This window comes from Chiloscyllium plagiosum, chromosome 10, assembly GCF_004010195.1.
Source record: "Chiloscyllium plagiosum isolate BGI_BamShark_2017 chromosome 10, ASM401019v2, whole genome shotgun sequence".
Lineage (NCBI taxonomy): Eukaryota > Metazoa > Chordata > Chondrichthyes > Orectolobiformes > Hemiscylliidae > Chiloscyllium > Chiloscyllium plagiosum.
In genome coordinates, this window is record NC_057719.1 from 50,341,256 (window position 1) to 50,364,234 (window position 22,979).

The 22,979-nt window shown below is 39.7% G+C and overlaps 1 protein-coding gene across 5 annotated transcripts in view; it reads left to right on the forward strand.

Annotated features, from left to right (window-relative positions):
• Positions 1-22,979, forward strand: part of arid4a (AT rich interactive domain 4A (RBP1-like)) — a 156,384-nt gene that overhangs the window by 88,635 nt on the left and 44,770 nt on the right. For all 5 annotated transcript variants that reach the window (XM_043697753.1, XM_043697756.1, XM_043697757.1 and 2 more), the window contains 3 exons: positions 1,955-2,109; positions 15,337-15,409; positions 19,756-19,850. In XM_043697753.1, the coding sequence (XP_043553688.1) occupies positions 1,955-2,109; positions 15,337-15,409; positions 19,756-19,850 (323 nt within the window). The remainder of the gene's footprint in view (positions 1-1,954; positions 2,110-15,336; positions 15,410-19,755; positions 19,851-22,979) is intronic.

Consider the following 22,979-nt stretch of genomic DNA (forward strand, 5'->3'; position numbering starts at 1 on the left):
CGACTCTGATGGATAGCGTTTTGACTTTCCAAATGCCCTAATGTTGCTTCCTGGATAATTGATTTTAATATTTTCCCCAAAACATGTTAAACTAACTGATTTGTAATTTCCCACACTGCTTCCCTCCCTTTTTGAATAAGGCCATTACGTTAGCATTTTTCCAATCCACTGAAACTGTTTCCGTGTCCAGGGAATTTTGGAATAGTGTAACCAATGGGTCCACTATTTCCACTACCACTTTCTTTAATGTCCTAGGGTGTAGGCCATCAGGCCTGGAGGACTTGTCAGCCATCAGTCGGTGTTGATTGTTCTAAGTTCTACCCCTTCTATTGCATCTGACTTGTCTGTTCCAATAGGGTTGGTACTATTGTCCTCCACTGTGAAAACTGAGGCAAAATATTAATTTAGCATCTCTGCCATTTCAGTATTCCCCTATCAGCTCTCCAGTTCCATCTTCCAAAGGACCAACATTCACCTTAGTAACTCCTCTGAAAGAAGCTTTTGCTATCCTTTGATATTTTGTGCTAGTTTACTTTTGTAAATTACTTTAGCTCTTTTCACTAATTTTTTAGTATCCCATTGTTTATGTTTGAAAGTTTCCTAATCTTCTATATTGCCTTTGCCATATGGTATACCTTAGGTTTTGACTTTTTAACAGCCAAATCTTTGCATATTTCAAGAAGACTTCTTGACTTTGTAATATTGACTTGATTTTTACAAGTGTTCACTATCAAAAAGCTATGTTTCTCCCGAACTTGATAGATGTTCCACCTGATGCATGGTGCTTCCATGTTCAAAATTCTGAGATTATGGTGAATCTGAATACTGTACTCCCTGGTCATAAAGCACAGAAGACGCTTTTTGGTCTATTTGCCTGTGCCAATTTATCTACACTACATGTTCGGGGACTTGGCCCATAGCCTAGAATATTTGTCATTTCAAGTGTTCACCCACATACTTCAAGGGTAGCGAGGTTTACCATCTCTACTAACCTTCCAGGTAGTGCATTCTAGATTCCCACCACACTTTGGTTTTCCTTGATTTCTGTCTGAACTCCCCTCCTGTCCTCCTCAAAATTATGAATCCTTGTTATTGACCCTTCAATGAAGGGGGAAGTACAGCAGTCACCACCACCCCCCCCCCCCCCCTCCCCCCCCCACCACCACCACCACCATCCCCAAACCTTTCTTCTCCCAGGTAAACAATCTGAGTCTTTCCAGAGTCTTCATAGTAAAGTGCTTGAATCCAGGCAACACCCTGGTGAATCTCTTCTGTACCACCACAACTAGAATCTCATCCATCCATAGGTAGTGTGGCACACCAGAACTGTACACTGTATTCCAGCTGTGGAGGAGCCAAAGTTTTATACAGCTCCAACATAACCTGATAATCTGTACCATGATTGATAAAGGCAAGCATCCTGTATGCATTCTTAACCAGCCTAATAATGTGTCCTGTTGCTTTCAGGGGTCTGTGAGAAACAACCCAAGATCCCTTATGTCTATCCATAATCTGTTCATTATCAATTGAGAAGTGAAACTGAACTTGCAAGGAAGGGTTTTCATGGCATCAGTGAGGTGATACAGTTTCTGCTGACAGGCTAGGTTGGTAAGGAAAGAATAGAATACAGATTTAAGAAAATTTGGCAAAAGAACCAGAAGGGAGATGAAGATATTTTTTAATGCATCATGTTACGATGATACAAATTCACTGCCCATTACGGCAGTAGGAATAGTTTCAGCAGCCTCTTTCAAAGGGAAACTTCGCTTAAAACGTCAGAATATGCAACGCAATTGGCAAAGAGTGGCAATGGGACTAATTGGATAGCTATTTTAAAGAACTAGAACAGACATCAAAGTCCAAATGGCTCCTTCTGTAAAGTGCTGTGATTCTATGTTTATCATTTATCAACCAAATTAACAAGACCTAACTTTCAAATGCTGCTTTCCTGTAGCACTTGAAGAAGCTCACCAATTCTATCAACAAAGGATTGTTCCTGAAAGCTGGAAGGTTGATATGAATGTCATCTTAGAATCCTCCAGTAGTGATGAAGAGGAGGAGGAAGAAGAGGCAGAAAATGATGAGGAAGATGAAGAAACAAAGCAAGAGGTAGGCTATATATAATGTTTTGTCGCTTAAGCAAATTGATACTTGAAAAGTGGAGATCCGAAAGTATCATAAGAAATCAGCTGCTTTTTTTAAGAATAATATATAAATATATAGCTGTTTCATCAAAAAAGTGAAATTTTTCATGGAATTGTTTCCACTCAGCAACCAAAGCACTTGTAAAGTGGGCGGCACGGTGGCACTGTGGTTAGCACTGTTGCCTCACAGCGCCAGAGACTCGGGTTCATTTCCCGCCTCAGGCGACTGACTGTGTGGAGTTTGCACATTCCCCCTGTGTCTGCGTAGGTTTCCTCCGGGTGCTCCGGTTTCCTCCCACAATCCAAAAATATGCAGGTCAGGTGAATTGGCCATGCTAAATTGCCCATAGTGTTAGGTGAAGGGGTAAATGTAGGGGAATGGGTCTGGGTGGGTTGCGCTTCGGCGGGTCAGTGTGGACTTGTTGGGCAAAAGGGCCTGTTTCCACACTAAGTAATCTAATCTAAAACTGAAACAAATTGGGAGTAATAAGTAGAGAGTTCTTGAAAAGTTAACTGGATTAAATGTTGACAAATCATCAGGATCAGATGAGTGTTAAAGTATATGGCTGTAGTGATCATGGTTGCATTGATCATTATCTTTCAACATTCTATAGATTGCAAAACGTTTCTGCAGATTGGAAAGTAGTAAATGGAACTATGCAATTTAAGTGGTAGAAGGAGAGGGAGAATATTAAACTGTAGACTTGCTGGTTTGCTGTCGGTAGTATAGAAAATGTTAGAATGTATTATAGCGGTTGAGATAACTGAATATTTAGAAAAGAATGCTAAAATTGGGCAGTGTTGACATGGATTTATGGAAGAGCAATAAAGATTGAAAGCCTGTAGAATTTTCTTCAGAATGTTACTTGGTAGATGGTGAATAAAGGAGAGTCTGTGGAAGTAATGTATTTGGATTTTCAGAAGGCTTTTGAAAAAGCCCCACAGTAAACAAAATTAGATGGATTAGAATTAGGAGTATTATACCAGTATGGATTGACAATTGGTTACCAGCAGATAGTCTGAATAAACAAGTCGTTTTCAGAATAACAGACTATCACTGGGAGGATATCACGAAGCTCAATGCTAGGCCCACAGTTATTTGCAATCCATATAAATGATTAAAATACAGGGGCAAAGTATAATACATAAAAATTTGCTCATGACACAAAACTAGTTAGGATAGAAATTGTAATAATGTTTTGGTGGACTTCAAGTGCATTTGGATAAGCTAAGAAAATGTCCAAGAACATGGTAGATGTAATATAATGTGGATAAGTGTGAAATGACACACTTGGGTAGGAAAAAATCAATTAGAGAATCAGAACATTTCTTAAGTGGTGAGAGATTGAGAAATGTTGGTGTCCACTTGTGTGTCCTCGTTCATGAGCCAGTAAAAACTATCTTGCAGATAGAACAGTCAATAAGAAAGGCAAATAGTACAGTGACCTTCAACACAAACTTACTTAAGTGCAGAAGTAAAGATGGTGTGTTGCAATTATACAGAACCTTGGTGAACCCGCTCTGGAATAGTGTGTTCAGTTTTGGTCTCCTGAACTAAGGAAGGATATAGTTGCCACAGAGGGAGTGCAGTGCAAGTTCACAAGACTAATCTTTGGAATGGTGTGATTATTTTATGAGGATAAAGTGAAGAAATGGAACACAACTTCTGTAGAATTTCAAACAACTGAGAGGTATTTTAATTGAAATTTACAGGATTCTTGCCAAGGGGGGTTTAGATCAGCTGTTTCCCCTGGCCTGGTGAATTTAGAATTATTAGAATTCTGTCCTTCAGAGGACTTTTGAAGCTTATTATCATGTACATTCAAGACAAAAATCTGGAGACTAATGACACCAAGGAGCATGATTTTCCTGCACTGAGGTAGGTGATTAGCCATAGAGTATTTTCCATCAATTGGATACTCAAAAATTTTCTCCTGTTCAAAGTTAGTTTCATCTTTACTGTTTGCTAAGCTGAAGACTGCACTGTAGGTAGAATTTATTGAAAATTTCGGTTCCAGCAGAAATGGGTGGGTGTCCACTCCACTTCCTGTAGGGTTTCCCTGGCAACATACTGGTGATTTTATCATGAGCATGCTCACAAGTCATTCAAGACTTTGCAGTATGTTGGCAGGCAGCCTGTGGATGTTTGCCATATTTTCAAACCAGCTTTCCATGACCTGAACTTAATATTGGAGTTTTTTTCTCTCCAGGCCCAAAATGCAACAGTAGAGTTAAGTAATGGCATTCATTCACCAGCTAATTGAACAAGGAAGATAGAAGCTAACTTTTTTTATTGTACAAATATATTCTGCTCTTTTTTTGTGTGTATAGATTGTCTAACTTGCTGAGAAATAGATATTGTATGTTCTGATTACTTCTCCCATTATCATATATGTATATAATCCAAAATTTATGAATTCTTGTCTTTTTAAACATTTAAAAAGAACCTGTGTATTTTTTGTTAAGTATATCTCGGTATCTTTGTACATACAATAAATGTTTCACTTGCAGTCAATACTTCATACCTGACAGGGTTGTACTTCTCATATTTTAAAATGTAGTCAATGCAAATTGTATCACACACCAGCAACTGTTTCAAATAAAATACTCTAAAGCAGTGAAATTAAAGCTCGGCAAGAGAAGGCTATTCACCTCCTGTTTTGTTTTCTGACCTTCCCCCGAGAGAGAGGTTTCGGATACTGATGTGTAGTTGCCAATTTGAGGAGAAACTGCCTTGGGTAAAAATATTTAGGCTATTATTAACCTAAGATTGCACCAACTATACCTGGATGGCATATTGAGCAGATGGATCAGATCTCTGATGTGGTCTCGTTGGTCTTAAAAGGACAGGTCAAAATAATCATGATTGCAAGCTTGCAATAGAAAACTTTATTTAAGGAAGTCCCTTTATCCTAATTATCCTAATTATGAAATGTAAATATCCAACTATTTTCATAATCTATTGACAGCTATTTAGTACAATGTTTCTTTCACTAATTATTAAATAGTGCAATCTTCATTTTTTCACGATATTTTTTAATGTCATGGGAGACCTTCCAGTAAAAATTTAATTGCTGTAAATCTGTTCTTGTACCAAATAGTAACTATTGAAACAAATACAGAATAATAGAAATGTGCAACATGAGAGGCGAATTGGCACATTGTTCTCATACTGGTTGACAGGACTTTCCATTTTTAAAATAGTGGTTGCATTTAAAAAGCAGCTTTCTGTGTGTGAACATCTATTTGATCATCAGTACAAAAGTATTTGATGTTCTGATGACCTTATCTATTTCAATTGATAAATTAGTTATTTAATAAAATATGTTGCATTTATCAACTGCCATTTTGTTTGCCAAGTGCCTCTGTGCCAAACAACTGGGTCTGAGATAACGACTTCTCTCCAATTCTTTTTCTCCAAACGATCTCAGCACCGTCCATATCAACGTTACACCAACCCAAAACTGAAGAACCTCTGCACCTTTTTTGGATAAGGGCAAGACAAGACTTAATTTGTATGAAGTCTTTCACATTCACAAGATATCTCAAAATGTTTTACAGAAAATTCACTTCTTTTGTAGTCACTGTTGTAATGCACAAAATGCAACAGCCAATTTGAAAATGACAAGCTCCCCAAACTGCATCATCATGGCTCTTGTTTAAATTTTGTTTTACTAAATGGAGAAGATCATGGTGTGAGAACTGCAGTTGAGAGTTTCATGTCTAATATATAACACAACATTTATCCTTTTTATGACTTGGTTAATAGTACTGCTATATGTGAGCAATGAGTAACAATTAGTGGATTTAACTTGAATTACTTTTTGTAATGCATGCATTTGAATTGAATCAGTTGTTTCAGTTTCCAAGTGAATCAGTTGTCCAAGGACTACACCGAAGCAAGTTTTTGCTCAGATCCTCTTTAAACCACTTGCTGCTCACCTGGAACTTATACCTTCTGGTCTTAGTCACATCTGCCAAGAGGGAAAGATTCTTATGATCTACCATACGTATGTCTTGCATAATTTGATAAACATCAATCAAATCCTTCCTCCGCTTTCTCTGCCCGAGAGCAAACAAACCCAGCCTATCCAATCTCCTCATAACTGAGACTTTCCATCCCAGACAACATTCTGGTGAATTTCTTCTGCACCATGTCCAATTCAATCATGTTTTTCTTTCAGGAATAAGTGTCATAAACATAGAGTCCATGGTTCATGCAAATTAATATGTTTGAGGTAGTTTTAGCTTTAGAAGATTAATTAAGGTAATTGAAGTTCTGAATTTTTCCATGTTGCCAGTCTATCTCAAATAATGGCAGTTTAAAGGTTTCCATGTCTACTTCTGGAATCAGAGCTAGGAAGATAAATGTAAATTTGAGGAATATTGCCCTGACTTCACTCGAAATTTAAATTATTTGTGAAAACTTCAGGTCAAAATATTTAACTTGAAGACAAAAGTTAATTAACCAAAGGGTTTGTCAGGTATTTAATAAATCTTTTTTGTCATCCAAATGACTAATTCCAAGTAGAGCCTTCTGAGAACTTGTCTGAGGGATGTTTACAGAATGTTTTTAGGGTTGGAGGTTAAAGCATCCAAGTTGGTGGGTGTAAGCTCTGAGTTCAACAAGCAGAGAAACAAAGCAATTGTAGACTAGAATGAAAAGTGCTGTCAGAAACCAAAGTATTTTTTTGGCTGGTGACACTAAGCACACGTTTTAGCTAAAGTCCACAGTCGTGAGGTTTTAAAGGAAAGTTGAAGGATTGCTTAGCCAAAAGTTAATGGAAGGATCCCTGGGAAATTTCAGAGATTAAAGGACAGCTGGAACACCAATGAGAAGTTGAAGTGAAGTTTGAAGGGCTGTGGGATATGTTTGTTTGGTTCTAGAGAAAGTAAATGAACCTTGAAGAGTCTGATCAGACTTTCTGGAGAAAACGTAAAGAAGAAAGGTCTATAATTTAAGTCTGAAGTATGTAATTGTTTTTTTATGTTTTTTTGTTGTAAAACTTCAAGCTTTTATCTAAGAGTGTTTATTTAGTAATGTCTACTTTGCTTGTTTCTGGTATAGTGACATTCTTTTGCATTAAACTGTGGAGTCAGGTGGCGTCATTTCTTTCAGATTCTTCTGAATTTCTTTTCAAACATTAATGGTTGGGAACAGAAGTAAACTCACCAGTTTCCCCTATTCATTCCTTTGTAATTTGTAGGAATATAACTTCTTCAAAATTGAGTTGTGGCTGTTTTAGAATTATTTAGGAAGAATGTCAAATCTTCTGTTGGTATTTATGATCATGTACTTACTTGTGGTGAAGTAAAGGCAGTTTGACTCCTTAATGTGCATGTTTTATCTTGCACAGTCATATCCAGTAAAGGGAACCTCTTAGGATCTTAATTTACTTGCATTTTTATGCATGTAAAAGCAAAATATCAGGTCTAGAAAATTTTGTTTACAGCATGTTTCTGGAGAAAGACTTTTTTTCTTGAGTCAGAAGAGTAAGATAAATCAGAATCAAGATGCAACACCTCTGTTCTGCAACGATAACTTGAAGTTATGTTGTGTATTTAAGGTAGGAAACCACTTCATGGCAATTAAATATGATTTGATTAGAAAACCTGAGTCACATAAGCTATTACGACAGAAGACAAGTAGCCTGTGTCGATGAGACAGAATTTGAGAAATATCTGAAAATAAGAGAGTAAAATTTGAGAGGTTTGCATTAAATTTGATTCATAAATAACCAGCTGTGAACTATCAACATATAATTCTACCAGTTAAAACACGAACCCCGTTTCTTAACATGCAAACACAAACAAAAAAAAGCTAAGGAACACAGTTCAAAAGCATCAGTACACTGGGTTTTGATACTGTGTATCTTTTGCTTCTCAGACCTTTGTTCTTTGGCTCCTCTGCAGGAGGCACAGGGCAATTGGATACACTAATGAAAAAGACTGAGTTATTGGTTAAAAGCAACAGCTTACAGCAACTCGTGGGGAACAAAATGACTGTTTTCCTTCAGACTTCGGGTACTTTTACTGCAGAGAGGAAGAAACACAGAAGTACTCTTTCCAATCTGGAAAACTTCTGTATCTGTATAGTTTGTACTCACTCACACCTAGCCATCTGCTTGCTCACTCAGCCGGCCACCCATTCACTTACCAACTCACCAATCAATGTCCAGTATCCACTTTTGCTCAAATCAATCGGCTACCTGTTGTCAGATGAATCACACTCTGTGCAATGCCCTGGTGGTTTGCTGTCTTAGCTCACCTCCCCCACTGCTTGCAAATCAGAAGTAGAAATGAATTTCACTAAACTGCAGCAATCCCCTTCCCCAGTGCTCAGTTGTAAAACAGCTTTGATGATCTTTAGGCATACACATTTCAAAATTCATCATTAGCATATTTACAGTTAGAAAATTAGGTGATATTTCAAATATAATCCTGATTTGGAGGCGCTGGTGTTGTACTGAGGTGTACAGAGTTAAAAATAACACAATATCATGTTATAGTCCAACAGATTTATTTGGAAGCACGAGCTTTCAGAGCGCTGCTCCTTCATTATAATCACAATCCACTTCTCCACTAGATTATTCATGACCACTCTTTCCTGTTGAGCTAGTTCCCACGAAGGTTTCCTGCTCCCTTGCAGACCTCCATGCATGGTGGTGTCTTCTGGAACTGGAAGTCAGTGCATCCACAGATTTACATGTTCAGATCCTCCAAGCAGCTGCTTTTTACTATATATTATGTAAGGCTGGGGCTGTTTTCCCTGGAGTGTCAGGCCGAGGGGTGACCTTATAGAGGTTTACAAAATTGAGGGGCATGGATAGGGTAAATAGGCAAAGTCTTTTCCCTGGGGTTGGGGAGTCCAGAATTAGAGGGCATAGGTTTAGAGTGAAAGGGGAAAGATATAAGAGAGACCTAAGGGGCAACTTGTTCACGCAGAGGGTGGTATGTGTATGGAATTAGCTGCCAGAGGAAGTGGTGGAGGCTGGTACAATTGCAACATTTAAGAGGCATTTGGATGGGTATATGAATAGGAAAGGTTTGGAGGGATTTCGGCCGGGTGCTGGCAGGTGGGACTGGAATGGATTGGGATATCTGGTCGGTATGGGCAGATTGGACCGAAAGGTCTGTTTCCATGCTGTATATCTCTCTGATTCTATGACTATGTCTCTGAAGTGCATGGAAATATGGAAGATAAGAGTAGGAGGAGGCCATTTGGGTGAAGAAATGACTACTCATCTCTGTCCTAAATGGTCCACCCCAATTCTTCAGACTGCTACCCCTGGTTCTGGACACACCCACCACCAGGCACATTCTCCCTGCATGTACCCTATCTAGTCCTGTTGGAATTTTATAAGTCTCTATGAGATTTCCCTCCTGCTCCAAACTTATCTGAACTCCAGCAAAAACAATCCTAACTTAAGTCAACCTCTCCTCATATGTCAGTCCTGCCATCCCTGAAATCAACCTGGTAAGCCTTTACTGCACTCCCTTGAGAGCAAGAGCATCCTTCCTCAGAAAAGGAGACCAAAACTGCACACAGTATTCTTGGTGTGGCCTCACCAAGGCCCCGTATAACCGCAACAATACGTCCTTGCTCTTGTACTCAAAACCTCTTGTTTTGACCATGTTTTTTGTTATCCCATGCCTTCAAGTCCATTGTTACAACTTTGTTAAAACTCTTTGCTGATGAGATACTTACTTTGTCTTGACTAATAACATATTTATTGTAGACCTCTTCTCGTAGTTCTGAGTGCTTGTTATCCTTTACTGTTGCATCCTTGAATTTGATTTTAATTTGAGAAGATGGATGGTCAAACCATTAAAATTGTTATAAAATAATAATTGAACTTCGACCTCCTAATGCTGATGATAACTCCTTACAACTTTTCAAATCAAAATATTAAAAGGAATACTGTATTGATAAGATTGCTTAACATGAAAATGCACTGACTTTGCAATAACTGCCTTGTATTCCATATCCAGTTTTATCTCAGCCGGTTTCATTGATGGCCTGTTCAACAGTAAGGATATTTCACTTGGTGCTATGTTTGGGCTGATAAAATGGTTTACCCCAGTGATTTTACAGGGAATTTTTTTTTAGTGATTTTAACATGTTGTCATTACTAGACTTGAAACAGGTAGGACTCTCAAATTCATGAGACAACAATGTTGAAAGTTAAGTTAAAGTATTTAGGCAACATTTTAACCAGTCCACTGCACGTAGAAAGTAATTGAATGAAATTGTGACTAAAACATTGACACCACGGCTGAAATTTCTTGTTATCAGTACAATTTCCTCTGCCTGATCATATCACTATCTTCTGCTGAAACTTCCATACCGTGTCATTCCAAAAATCTTGTCATTCCGGTTAGGACAATTTGTTTCATAATGGCATTTTAATGTACATCTTATAACACCTGTTGGCCATATCCCAGACTCTGTGGTTCATTTTTCTGACAACAGTACCTCAGTTCCTGGTCTCTGTTTTCATTGCCAGAAGTGTCTCTGTCTTTGCTTATTTTAGCTATGATGATTCTTTCTATTGATGCTTTCCACCTGTACCTGGCTAGTTTTACCACATTTTTAATTCACTTCTGAATTCTCCTTTCTCGTATTACTGTTGTGTGTCTGATTTGAAATAGAAAGGCCATTGGGAATGAAATTTTCCCAGGATTTATTTTATTAAGGTCTCTGATATCTGTTCTAAAAGAATCTTTATTCCTGAAAGTCTAACTCCAGTTAAATACTAGTTGTCTATACAGGTTTGATACCTTAGCACAATCCAACAATTTAAAGACATGTACTAAGTTAGGAATCCCCAACCGGCATTTTTGCAATTGTGCATTTATTCTGCTAAATTGGACATTGTCATCTATGGAATATCAATCCTGCTGTCAAAATTTGACAGCATATGACCACTTCTCATTTGCACCTAGCAGATCATCTTTCTTATAAATTTTGTCCATAAATGTTCATAGCATTTCCAAACGTTTCTCACAGTCTAGTTATGAAGGCTTTAACTCTGAGAAGACTTTACACCTGATCTTACTATGAGTAGGATGTACAGTGCCAAGGCCATACCTTACCTTTGCTTCTTGCCAAACATGTTTGATATATCTCATATTGAGTTGGTTTTCTCCTGTTGATTGTAAAATTTTATTCTGTGCAACATCTGTGCGAAATCATGCCCTGACAGTTTACATTTGGGCGTGTGGGCGGCACGGTGGCACAGTGGTTAGCACTGCTGCCTCACAGCGCCAGAGATCCGGGTTCAATTCCCGCCTCAGGCGACTGACTGTGTGGAGTTTGCACATTCTCCCCGTGTCTGCGTGGGTTTCCTCTGGGTGCTCCGGTTTCTTCCCACAGTCACAAAAATGTGCAGGGCCAGGTGAATTGGCCATACTAAATTGTCCGTAGTGTTAGGTAAGGGGTAAATGTAGGGGTATGGGTGGGTTTCGCTTCGGCGGGTCGGTGTGGACTTGTTGGGCCGAAGGGCCTGTTTCCACACTGTAATTTAATCTAATCTAATTTGGTTTTAATTGTTCCTCTGCAATGTAACTTGTATTGCAATCTTCTGACCGAAAAGAAATCAGAGTTTCTGACCTCCTCCTTTTAGACGGCCATCCTCCACTACCATAACCAAGCTTGTGGGTGAGATGGAAACTAAGACATGTTTATTTGTGGATAGACAGCTCCTCAGTTACGGATACTTCCCAGTCACCTTGTTCACAATGTTATTGCATAACTCTGGAGCAAGTGGGACTTGAACCAAAGCCTCTTAGCACAAAGGTGGAGACACTGGCACTCCACTACAAGAGGACATCTGTCCTCCCTTTATATCTAACCAGTCAATTAATAAATCATTTGACATCAATCCCTTATTTAACCATTTGTTATAATAACATGCCCCACCCTCGCTTCCCTTTCATTGCTTTTTGTGCTTCTGTCTCTTCTCCAAAACTCCTTTTGCAGTCACCTCCTCCTAATTTTCCTGTCCCAATGTCATTTTCTCAACTATCTTCATATTCCTTAATGTCATTAGTCTCCAGAAATGTATCAAGTTCTATCATGAGCATGCTCTGTGATTGCGTTTATACACTTCACCTGGTACAGAGAAATAAAAGTTTCACCACCATTGGAGTGAAGAGGCTCCCCATGCTGTCTTAAATGGCCTAGCCCTTTATTTGGAGATGATATACCCTGGTTTTAGACTTGCCATCCAGGGGACCTGTTATCTGTATCTGGGATATTGTCCCCTGGAAGAATTTTGTAAGTTGCAATGAAGATCATTTCTTAATTGTTCTAAATTCTAAGAATTACAGACCCAGTCTGCTCAATATCTCCTCATCAGCAATCTTATTATCCAGGGATTAATCTGGTACACCTCTGTTGTATTTCCTCTGTGGCAATTGTATCACACTCTAGTTCGACGCCAAAACTGTTCAAGCATTCCTGGAGAAAGGCTTTTGCCTGAAACGCCGATTTTCTTGCTCCTCGGATGCTGCCTGACCTGCTGTGATTTTCCAGTACCACACTAATCTAGATTCTAATTTCCAGCATCTGCAGTACCCACTTCTGCCAAGCATGGTCTTGTCAAGGCCCTTTATAACTGCAGAAAAGCCAACAAACCATCTGCCTTTCTCATTGCTTGCTGCACCTGCATGCTAACTTTGAATGAAGCATGAACAAGGATAAGCATGCCTCTTTCCACATCCGTACTCCCAGCTCCTCACTGTTCCATAAAAAAATTTCTTTTTTCTTATTTTTTTCTACCAGAGTAAATAGCTTCACACTTATTCACATTATTTCCTATCTCCCATATTCTAGCACATTGATTTAGCCTATTCAAGGCCCCTTGAAGCCTCCTTGCATCCTCCTCAAAATTTATATTCCCATCTAATTTAGTGTCATCAGCAAAATTGGAAATTTTACAATTTACCTCCAAATCTGAGTTAATTATAGAGATTGTGAATAGCTTTGGACTTAGTTCTGATCTTTGCTATGCCCTTCTAGTAATGGTCTGCCATCCTGAAAATGATCATTTATGCCTATTCTCTGCTTTCTGTCTGTTAACCAATTTTTAGTACATACTGGTACATTACAATGATTCCGTGCACATTGATCTTATTTACTGGCCTGTGCAGGATTTTTATGAAAAGCCGAGAGTGCTGTGCTGGAAAGAAACAGCAGGTCAGGTAGCATCTGAGGGGCAGGAGAATCGACGTTTCGGGCATAAGCCCTTCAAGAATTTTGGCTTATGCCTGAAACATCGATTCTCCTGCTCAGATGCTGCCTGACCTACTGTGCCTTTACAGCACCACACATTCAACTCTGATCTTCAGCATCTGCAGTCCTCACTTTCTCCTTTTATCAAAAGTCTTCTGAAAATCTAATAGCTGAAAGGCTGATATAAAAGAGATTGTAGAAAAAGAAAGAAATTTTCATGATAAAATGCATTCACATTAGGCACCTGTTGACTGATTGTCTTTCAAAAAGAAGTCTTTGTGATTAATAACTTCGAGGTCCAAGCAAACATATCTTATTATGTTTCTTTGACTTGGAAATCCTGTTTGTATGTTGTAAAAGTTTTGATTTAAAGAGAAGACAAGAATCTGTTAATGGCTTATCTAAAGATGCAAAGATGAAAGGAATTGATGGATTAAATACCTTTAGCACATACAAAAAAACTTTTTGGATATTGGTTGGGAAGGAGAAACTATATTTCTGAAAATGAACCCAATGTTTAGTAAAAACATTGCTGTCTGGTTTCGTACTTCACCATGTGACTTCAGAATAAATTATAAAAGGAAGTTGATCTTGTGGATTTGCTGAAGTCATGGAACTTTGTAACAAAATAACTAGAGTTTCAAGAAGGTGCAAGTTTAGGGCTCAGGTAATGGTGAACATTTGGGCACATTTATCCTGTGGGTCAGAGGAAGAGCGAAAGTTGCTAAATGGATGGTTGCAATTTTTGATGGGGAAATTCAAGAACTTGCATTGTTGTCAGAGGGACTATGGTTTAAGAAGTTGGTTTGTGATGGAGAGAAACTGAGATTAGTTTTACATTCCAGGATGGCAAGCAGTTTTAGTGATGAAAGTTGTCAGTTGTTCACCAGGTTCTGAATCCAACCACTTTTATAGTGACATCACTCGAAGACTGAGGTGAATTATACAACGCAAGAGAAAGCCATTTGGCAAATTTTGTCTAACCTTACCTGTTGAAAAATCTTCACATTTAGTTTGCTCAGTAATCCTTTCCACATAGGTTTGCATCCCTCATTGTCTCTTAAATATTTTTAGTTGACTTTGTTTCATCCACACTTTCAGGTACTTGGTTCCCGATTGTAACAATGCACTGCTTCTCAGAAAAAAAAACGTCTAAGTTCCCACATAGATTTTGTGTGTGTGGGCACATTGGTTGGCTGGATGGTTTGTGTATGGATCAGATTAACACCAACAGTACAAATTCAATCTCATTCGAGTCGATGTGCACTTAAGGCTGACCACGTTGTTTTATCCGCTGTTAAAAGAAAAATTACAGCACTTTGCTGTAATCACCAAACAACTGCATTTGGGTGAGGTACTCAAGAAGAAGAAAATTAATAAATTGATCTACAACATTTGTATTAAGGGTAAATCAGGTAAAATTCTGGATTAGTGGTGCTGGAAGAGCACAGCATTCAGGCAGCATCCAAGGAGCAGCAAAATCGACGTTTCGGGCAAAAGCCCTTCATTAGGAATACCTAAATCGGGTAAAAGGATGGAGAATTTTTCAAAATTGTAGAAGGTTTTCTTATTCAACTGCTGAATTATATTCCAAAGCCTGCAAAAGTATAGCTGGCTGGTACACATATTGGGAAAAAGTGAGGACTGCAGATGCTGGAGATCAGAGTCATAAAGTGTAATGTTGGAAAAGCACAGCTGGTCAGGCATCATCCAAGGAACAGGAAGAGTTGACATTTTGGGCATAAGCTCATCCTGATGAAGTGCTTATGCTTAAAACATAGACTGTCCAGTTCCTCAGATGCTGCCTGACCTGCTGTGCTTTTCCAACGCCATGCTTTTTGACCCTGGTACAGATATTGGCTTTGTTAAATTTGTGAAGACCCTATCTGCTAATATTTGCTCATATTTTCTGATTGTAATTCTTAATCTGACTAGACAATATCTGTCTCTTTCCAGTCAGAAGAAGAGCTTGATCCAGAAGAGAGGGATAACTTCTTGCAGCAGCTTTACAAGTTTATGGAGGACAGGGGTAAGGACTGCTTGAAAGCTGAAGTTGGCCTTTGACCTATGAACTGATTTCTAATTTAACGCAAATATTAATGATATGAATGGTAAAAATAAGTAATCGGAAGTTCTTTAAACTAGAAATAAAAATTGACATGGACTTCAGTAGGCATTTGATAAGGTTCCCCATGGTCGGCTGATGGAAAAAGTGAAGTAGCATGGGGTCCAGGGTATACGAGCTAGATGGATAGAGAACTGGCGGGGCAACAGTAGACAGAGAGTAGTAGTGGAAAATGGAGACCTGTGACCAGTGGTGTTCCACAGGGATCTGTGCAAGGACCACTGTTGTTTATGATATACATAGATGATCTGGAGGAAGATATAGGTGGTCTGATTAGCAAGTTTGTAGGTGACACTAAGACTGGTGGAGTAGCAGATAGTAAAGGAGACTGTCAGATAATACAGCAGAATATAAGTAGATTGGAGACTTGGGCAGAGAAATGGCTGATGGAGTTCAATCCGACAATTGCGAGGTGATGCATTTTGGAAGATCCAATTCAAGACTGAACAATACAGGAAATGAAAAGGTCCTGGGGAAAATTGATGTATAGAGAGACATGGGTGTTCAGGTCCATTGTTCCCTGCAGGTGGCAATGCAGGTCAATAGAGTGGGAGAAAGTGAGGACTGCAGATACTGGAGACCAGAGTTGGAAAATGTGCTGGAAAAACACAGCAGGCCAGGCAGCATCCGAGGAGCAAGAGAATCGACATTTCGGGCATAAGCCCTTCTTCAGGAATGAGGCTGGTGTGCCAAGCTGAGATAAAGGGTAGGGGGGAGGGAATTTGGGGGAGGGGCGCTGGGAATACGATAGGTGGAAGGAGGTGAGGGTGATAGGCTGGAGAGGGGGTGGGGGCGGAGAGGTCGGGAAGAAGATTGCAGGTCAAGAGGGCGATGCTGAATCAGGGGGTTGGGACTGAGATAAGGTCGGGGGAATGGAAATGAGGAAGCTGGAGAAATCTCCATTCATCCCATGTGGTTGGACGGTTCCTAGGCGGAAGATGAGGCGCTCTTCCTCCAAGTGTCGTGTGGTCAGGATCTGGCGATGGAGGAGGCCAAGGACCTGCATGTCCTTGGCTGAGTGGGAGGGGGATTTAGTGGTCAGCCACAGGGCGGCTGGGTTGGTTGGTGCGAGTGTTCCAGAGGTGTTCCCTGAAATGTTCCGCAAGTAGGCGACCTGTCTCCCCAATATAGAGGAGACCACATCGGATGCAACGGATACAGTAAATGATGTGTGTGGAGGTGCAGGTGAATTTGTGACAGATATGGAGGGATCCATTGGGGCCTTGGAGGGAGGTGAGGGGGGAGGTATGGGCGCAAATTTTGCACTTCTTGCAGTTGCAGGGGAAGGTGCCGGGAGTGGAGATTGGGTTGGTGGGGGGGGTGTGGACCTGACGGAGTCGCGGAGGGAGTGGTCTCTCCGGAACGCTGATAGGGGTGGGGAGGGAAATATATCCCTGGTGATGGGGTCTGTTTGTAGGTGGCGGAAATGACGGAGGATGATATGATGTATCCGGAGGTTGGTGGGGTGGAAGGTGAGGACCAGTGGGGTTGAGTGGTCAAGAAGGTATATGGCATGCTTTCCTTCATCGGACGGGGTATTGAGTACAGGAGTTGGCAGATTATGTTACAGTTGTATAGGATTTTATTATAACCACTTGCGTCTTGGTTAGAGCAAATTATTAGGGGTCATGAGTTCAAAGTGAGAGGGGAAAGGTTTAAGGGAGATATGCGTGGAAAGTCCTTCAGAGGGTCGTGGGTGCCTGGAATACGTTGCCAGCAGAGGTGGTAGGGATGGGAACGATAGTATCATTTAAGACGTATCAAGACAGATACATGAATGGGCAGGGAGCAGAGGGATACAGATCCATAGAACATAGGCGGCAGGTTTAGATAGAGGTTCTGGATCAGCGCAGGCTTAGAGGGTCAAAGGGCCTGTTCCTGTGCTGTAATTTTCTTTGTTCTTTGCTCTAACCAAGACGCAAGTGGTTATAATAAAAGCCTGCAGTGACTTTAAATAAGTTACACTGTGGACTGTCTTTACCCAGTCGATAAACTCTGTCAGCATTTCTTTATAACAAACTTGCAGTACTGTGAATTTCAGTTGGGATGTTAAACAACTTTCCACTAACAATTTTAACAAGTGCAGAAATTCACTGACAAAACGTAATTCTAAACTCCTGGGACCTTGATCAGATGGGCCAATGGGCTGAGAAGTGGCAGATGGAGTTTAATTTAGAGAAATGAGAGTGCTGCACATTTAACAGGACTTGTACACTTAATGGTAAGGTCTTGGGAGTGTTGCTGAACAAAGAGACCTTGGAGTGCAGGTTCATAGCTCCTTGAATGTGGAGTCACAGGTAGACAGGATAGTGAAGAAGGCATTTGGTGTGCTTTTCTTTATTGATCAGGGTGTTGAGTACAGGAGTTGGGAGGTCATGTTGTGGCTGTACAGGACATTGATTAGGCCGCTGTTGGAATATTGTGTGCAATCCTGGTCTCGTTCCTATCGGAAAGATGTTGTGAAATTTGAAAGGCTTTAGGAAAGATTTACAAGGATGTTGCCAGGGTTGGAGGATTTGAGCTATTGGGAGAGGTTGCAAAGGCTAGGGCTGTTTTCCCTGGAGCGTCGGAGGCTGAGGGGTGACCTTATAGAGGTTTATAAAATTTTGAGGGGCATGGATAGGATAAATAGACAAAGTCTCTTCCGTGGGGTGGGGGAGTCCAGAACTAGAGGGCATAGGTTTAGGGTGAGAGGGGAAAGATATAAATGAGACCGAAGGGGCAACTTGTTCATGCAGAGGGTGGTATGTGTATGGAATGAGCTGTCAGAGGAAGTGGTGGTGGCTAGTACATTTGCAACATTTAGAAGGCATCTGGATGGGAATATGAAGAGAAAGAGTTTGGAAGGATATGGGCCAGGTGCTGGCAGGTGGGACTAGATTGGATTGGGATATCTGGTCAGCATGGACAGGTTGGACCAAAGGGTCTGTTTCCATGCTGTACATCTCTATGACTGAAATGCGTAAACCTTTCGATCTACCTTTACAGCCTATGTTAACCAATAATGTATATGTATTTGAGTTGTTGCATATGATCTATTTGTGTTGTCTGTTGTGAATATAAATATTTCTGACATATAAATAAGGTAAATCACGTGAAAGGTAGAAAAGTGACAATGTATTTTGATCATATGCATTCTTCCTGCAAAATTAGGTGCGACTCCACTAAGTAACTTATGAAGTACTGCACAGGCCTTTTTCTGTGAGAAATGATGCTTATGCAAATAAATGTAATGAAATCTTGTAACAACAAAATGTAAAAGTGGTATGTTGGTATGACATGATGGTATACAGATTTCTTCTTAATCTTCTGGCATTGTGCAAAGATAGAGGTATTTCTTTTGGATGATAATTTACAAACATAGAATTGGAAGGCTACTCGGACCCTCAAGCCTGCTTTGCCATTCAATAAGGTCATTGTTGATCTTATTACTCTAAATTCCCATCTTCCCCTTTCACCTTTCATCCCTTACCTACCAAGATTCTGTCTGCCTCTGCCTTACAAATATACAATGACTGTGCTGCCACTACTTTGGGGAAGGAAATTCTGAAGATACTCAACTCTCTGTGACTTTGTTCTTGAAATAGTCTCTGCATCCCTGTCTTAAATGGTTGACTCTTATTTTGAAATTGTTAACCCTTGTTCTTGATCCTCCCACAAGAGGAAATATCCCTAGTCAAGACCACTCAGGATCTAGTATATTTCAATCATGTCGCCTGTCACTTTTCATAACTCCAATGGAATCAAGCTTAATGTGTCCAACATTTCCTTTATAAGACAACCTACCCATTTTGAGTATTCGTAGATATTCTTTACTGCTTCCAATGCATTTACATCTTTAAATAAGGAGACCGATATTGTTTATAATGCTCCAGATGTGGTTTCACCAACGTTCTGTGTAACTGAAGCAATACCTCCTGACTGTGGTATTCAGTTCCTCTTGCACGAAATAACATATCTTATTACCTTTCCTAATCACTTGCTGTGCTTGCAGAATAACCTTTTACACCTAGATCCTTCTGCACAGCTCTGTGAAATCTCCCCATTTGTTTAACTTTTTTTTGTTCTAACTGCCAAAATGGATAATTTCGTACTTTCCCACATTGTGCTTCGTTGCCAGATCTTTGTCCATTCAATTAACCTACATATATTGCTGTGTAGCCTTGTTTTGTTCTATTCATGAATGAATTTCTTAATTGTGAAGTTGCTTCTTTGTATTTGAGCAATGTAACCAGTTAATTTTTTTTTAGGCACACCTATCAATAAACCACCTGTACTGGGCTACAAGGATCTGAATTTGTTCAAACTTTTCAGACTGGTGTATCGGCATGGTGGCTGTGACAATGTGAGTTGCCCTCATTTTTAGATATTGTAACAGAAAAGTGATATTTTCTTCAGTTCCAGGAACAGAGCAATGTCATGAGTTTATATTTTGCATTTAGTATCAGTTGGGTTTTTTTTTTTAAAATTGTATATTTTGTACCAAGGTTTTGTGTTCCAAGTTGTTCTGAGTTATTTAAGCTAGCAAATACAGTTTGTAAACACATTCTCATCTTTTCATGCATAGGCACTGTTTCATGTGTGCAGTTGTAGGTAGATCAGGGATAGGCAGCCATCTAGGGTGGTGAGACAAGATGTTCCGCCTACCTCCCTTTATCGTATGAGGAGAGCGGGGTGCAGGCTGCTGCTCCGGGCTGTCGGCGCAATTGGCAATGAGTGAGCAAGAACATCCCAAGCCTAAAATGGCCATGGGACCTCGAGAGATCATGGGCAGGAAGAGACTTATTGCAGGCCTGGTGTCTAAGAGCCGGTTGGGAATGTATATTACACGGGGCAGGTATAGTGCCTGCTGGCAGTCGTCATGGCTTTGAGTTATCAGATGATTATTAAATTAGTCCCACTCCAGCACTCATCCCTCAACACTGCAGTTCTTACCATTTTGAATTTTCAACCAATTTGTTTTTGAAAGTTATTGTTCATCATAATTAGCTGTAGAAACTTGCCCAATAAATTTTGCTTTGTTTTTTTGGTTGGTTACTTTAAATATTTGTCTTCTGGGTGTTGTTTCTCCCTGCTCGTTGGAACAGCTTAGCCATATTTAGATCGGACCCTGATTAACTGTGCACATATCTGTTATGTTTTCCTTGCTTTCCCTGCTCTAAACAGAATAATTCAGCTGTTCTCTTAAATTTGCTATCTTAATGACAGACAGATGAGTCCTAGTCAGTATTTAAGATGGTGATACTAGGCTTTACCAGTTTTGAAAAGATTTACAAAGAACAGTAAACTTCTATCAGTTGAATAATTGTGTGGATATTGTTCTGTTTTGCTTTGTATCAATTTCATGGTATAAAGCATGCACAAATAAACCTTTCGAAGTTGCAGTTCACATTTTACACAAACACTGTGTGACATTCATAAAAGCCATGTTTAAAAAAGAAACACTGCAATACAGTTCAAGATCCCCGAATGATCTTTTTTATTAAACATTTTACACAGGTATATGAATAGGCAGGGAATAGAGGGATGTGGACTTTGTATGGATAGATGGAATTAATTTAGAGTGCATCTTGCTTGGCATAGAAATGGTGAGCCAAAGGGCCTGTTCTCATGCTGCACTGTTCCATATCTATATTTGTGACTTTTTTTGTATTGGAAGTTTGTTAGAAAGTACCTTGAAACCTCAGTTGTGTTGTTGGAAATTTATGATCATACAGATGGACATGATTGAATAATATGTCCTGAATGAAAGTGGCTCATCTGGTCTTGTGTCAGCTTTTGATGAGGTCGAAGTTATTTTACTTACATAGTTTGCCTGATTTGAATCCTGTAAGTTGAGAATTACGTTTGATTTATATTGTTGAGTTTTATTCCATAAGTTAATTCCCAAAGGAAAACATAGTAGTTATTGTGGTTAAAGATGTTTTCATTCTAGCAGAATTTAAGGAGTGAATAGTTATGACTATTGTTTTAATAATGTGCATTTCCTTTCCATTTTTTTGCTTCCATTGGCTCATAAGTATTTGTTTCAGTACTTGGATTCTGTGGCACTGAATACTGTAATGTCTAAATAGTTAGCATTTTACCACAGGAGTTGAACATTTAAGTTGTTACAGCGACACTTCAGACAACTGGCTTGAATGTCTGTCCTTCTTTGTCAGCTTGTTAGATCATATCAAAATGCTACCAGTTGATTAAGATGACATTGGGATGACCCTGGCCAAAATGGCACTAAAACAGAAATATTTTTGGCATTAAGTACACATACCAATCCCATTATAGAGTCGTAGACATGTACAGCACGGAAACAGACACTTCAGTCCAACTTGTTCATGCCGATCAGATATCTCAAACTAATCTAGTCCCACCTGCCAGCACCCTGCCCATATCCCTCCAAATCCTTCCTATTCATATACCCACCCAGATGTCTTTTAAATGTTGCAATTGTCCTAGCCTCCACCACTTTCTTAGGCAGCTCATTCCATACGTGTACCACCCTCTGCATGAAAAAGTTGCCCCTTTGGTCCCTTTTATATCTTTGCCCTGGATGTAGGATTGCTTGCTGAGCTGAAAGGTTTGTTCCCAGATGCCCCGTCACCATACCAGGTAGCATCCTCAGTGAGCCTCCGAATGATGTTACCTAGTATGGTGACGAAACGTCTGAATACGAACCCTCCAGCTCAGCGAGCAAACCCACATCCAGAACCTCCACCTGAGCTACAAATCTTGACAACTCGCTAATATTTTTCCCCTCTCACCCTAAACCTAAGCCCTCTAGTTCTGGACTCCCTCACCCCAGGGAAAAGACTTTGTCTATTTATCCTATTCATGCCCCTCATGATTTTATAAACCTCTATAAGGTCACCCCTCAGCCTCCGAAGCTCCAAGAAAAACAGCCCGATCCTATTCAACCTTTCCCGATAGCTCAAGATCCTTGTAAATCTTGACATCCTTGTAAATCTTTTCTGAACCCTTTCAAGTTTCACAACATCTTTCTGATGGGAAGAAGACCAGAATTCCATCTCCAAAAATCCACCAGCCCCAACTCAGAACAGCACTATATGAGCCAACTTAAACTGAATCTCAAGCATCAGGTGAGCACTTCAATGAATTGAAATGCAACCTTACAGAATATCTATACATCATTACATTGAGATTTAACAGAGTCCCTTGCTAAGAAACTTAGCTATGGGATAAAACACAGGCCCTTTCTTGCCCTTGTGTCCAATGTTTAATCGAACAGTTTAGGAACATATTTTTGAAAAGTAACAGCTGAGATGTGTGACATTACAATATCTCTTATCAACTAATTTTGAATCACACGTTACTATAACGTATTTGTGGTGTTTTCTCATAACTATTTTGCAGCGATTGAACTGATTCAAACTATCAAGAATAATCAGAGCTCCCTTTCGTGTTTTGGTGATGCTTTTGTATTCAGCTAGAGCAGCAATTGGCATAAAATAAATTTAAA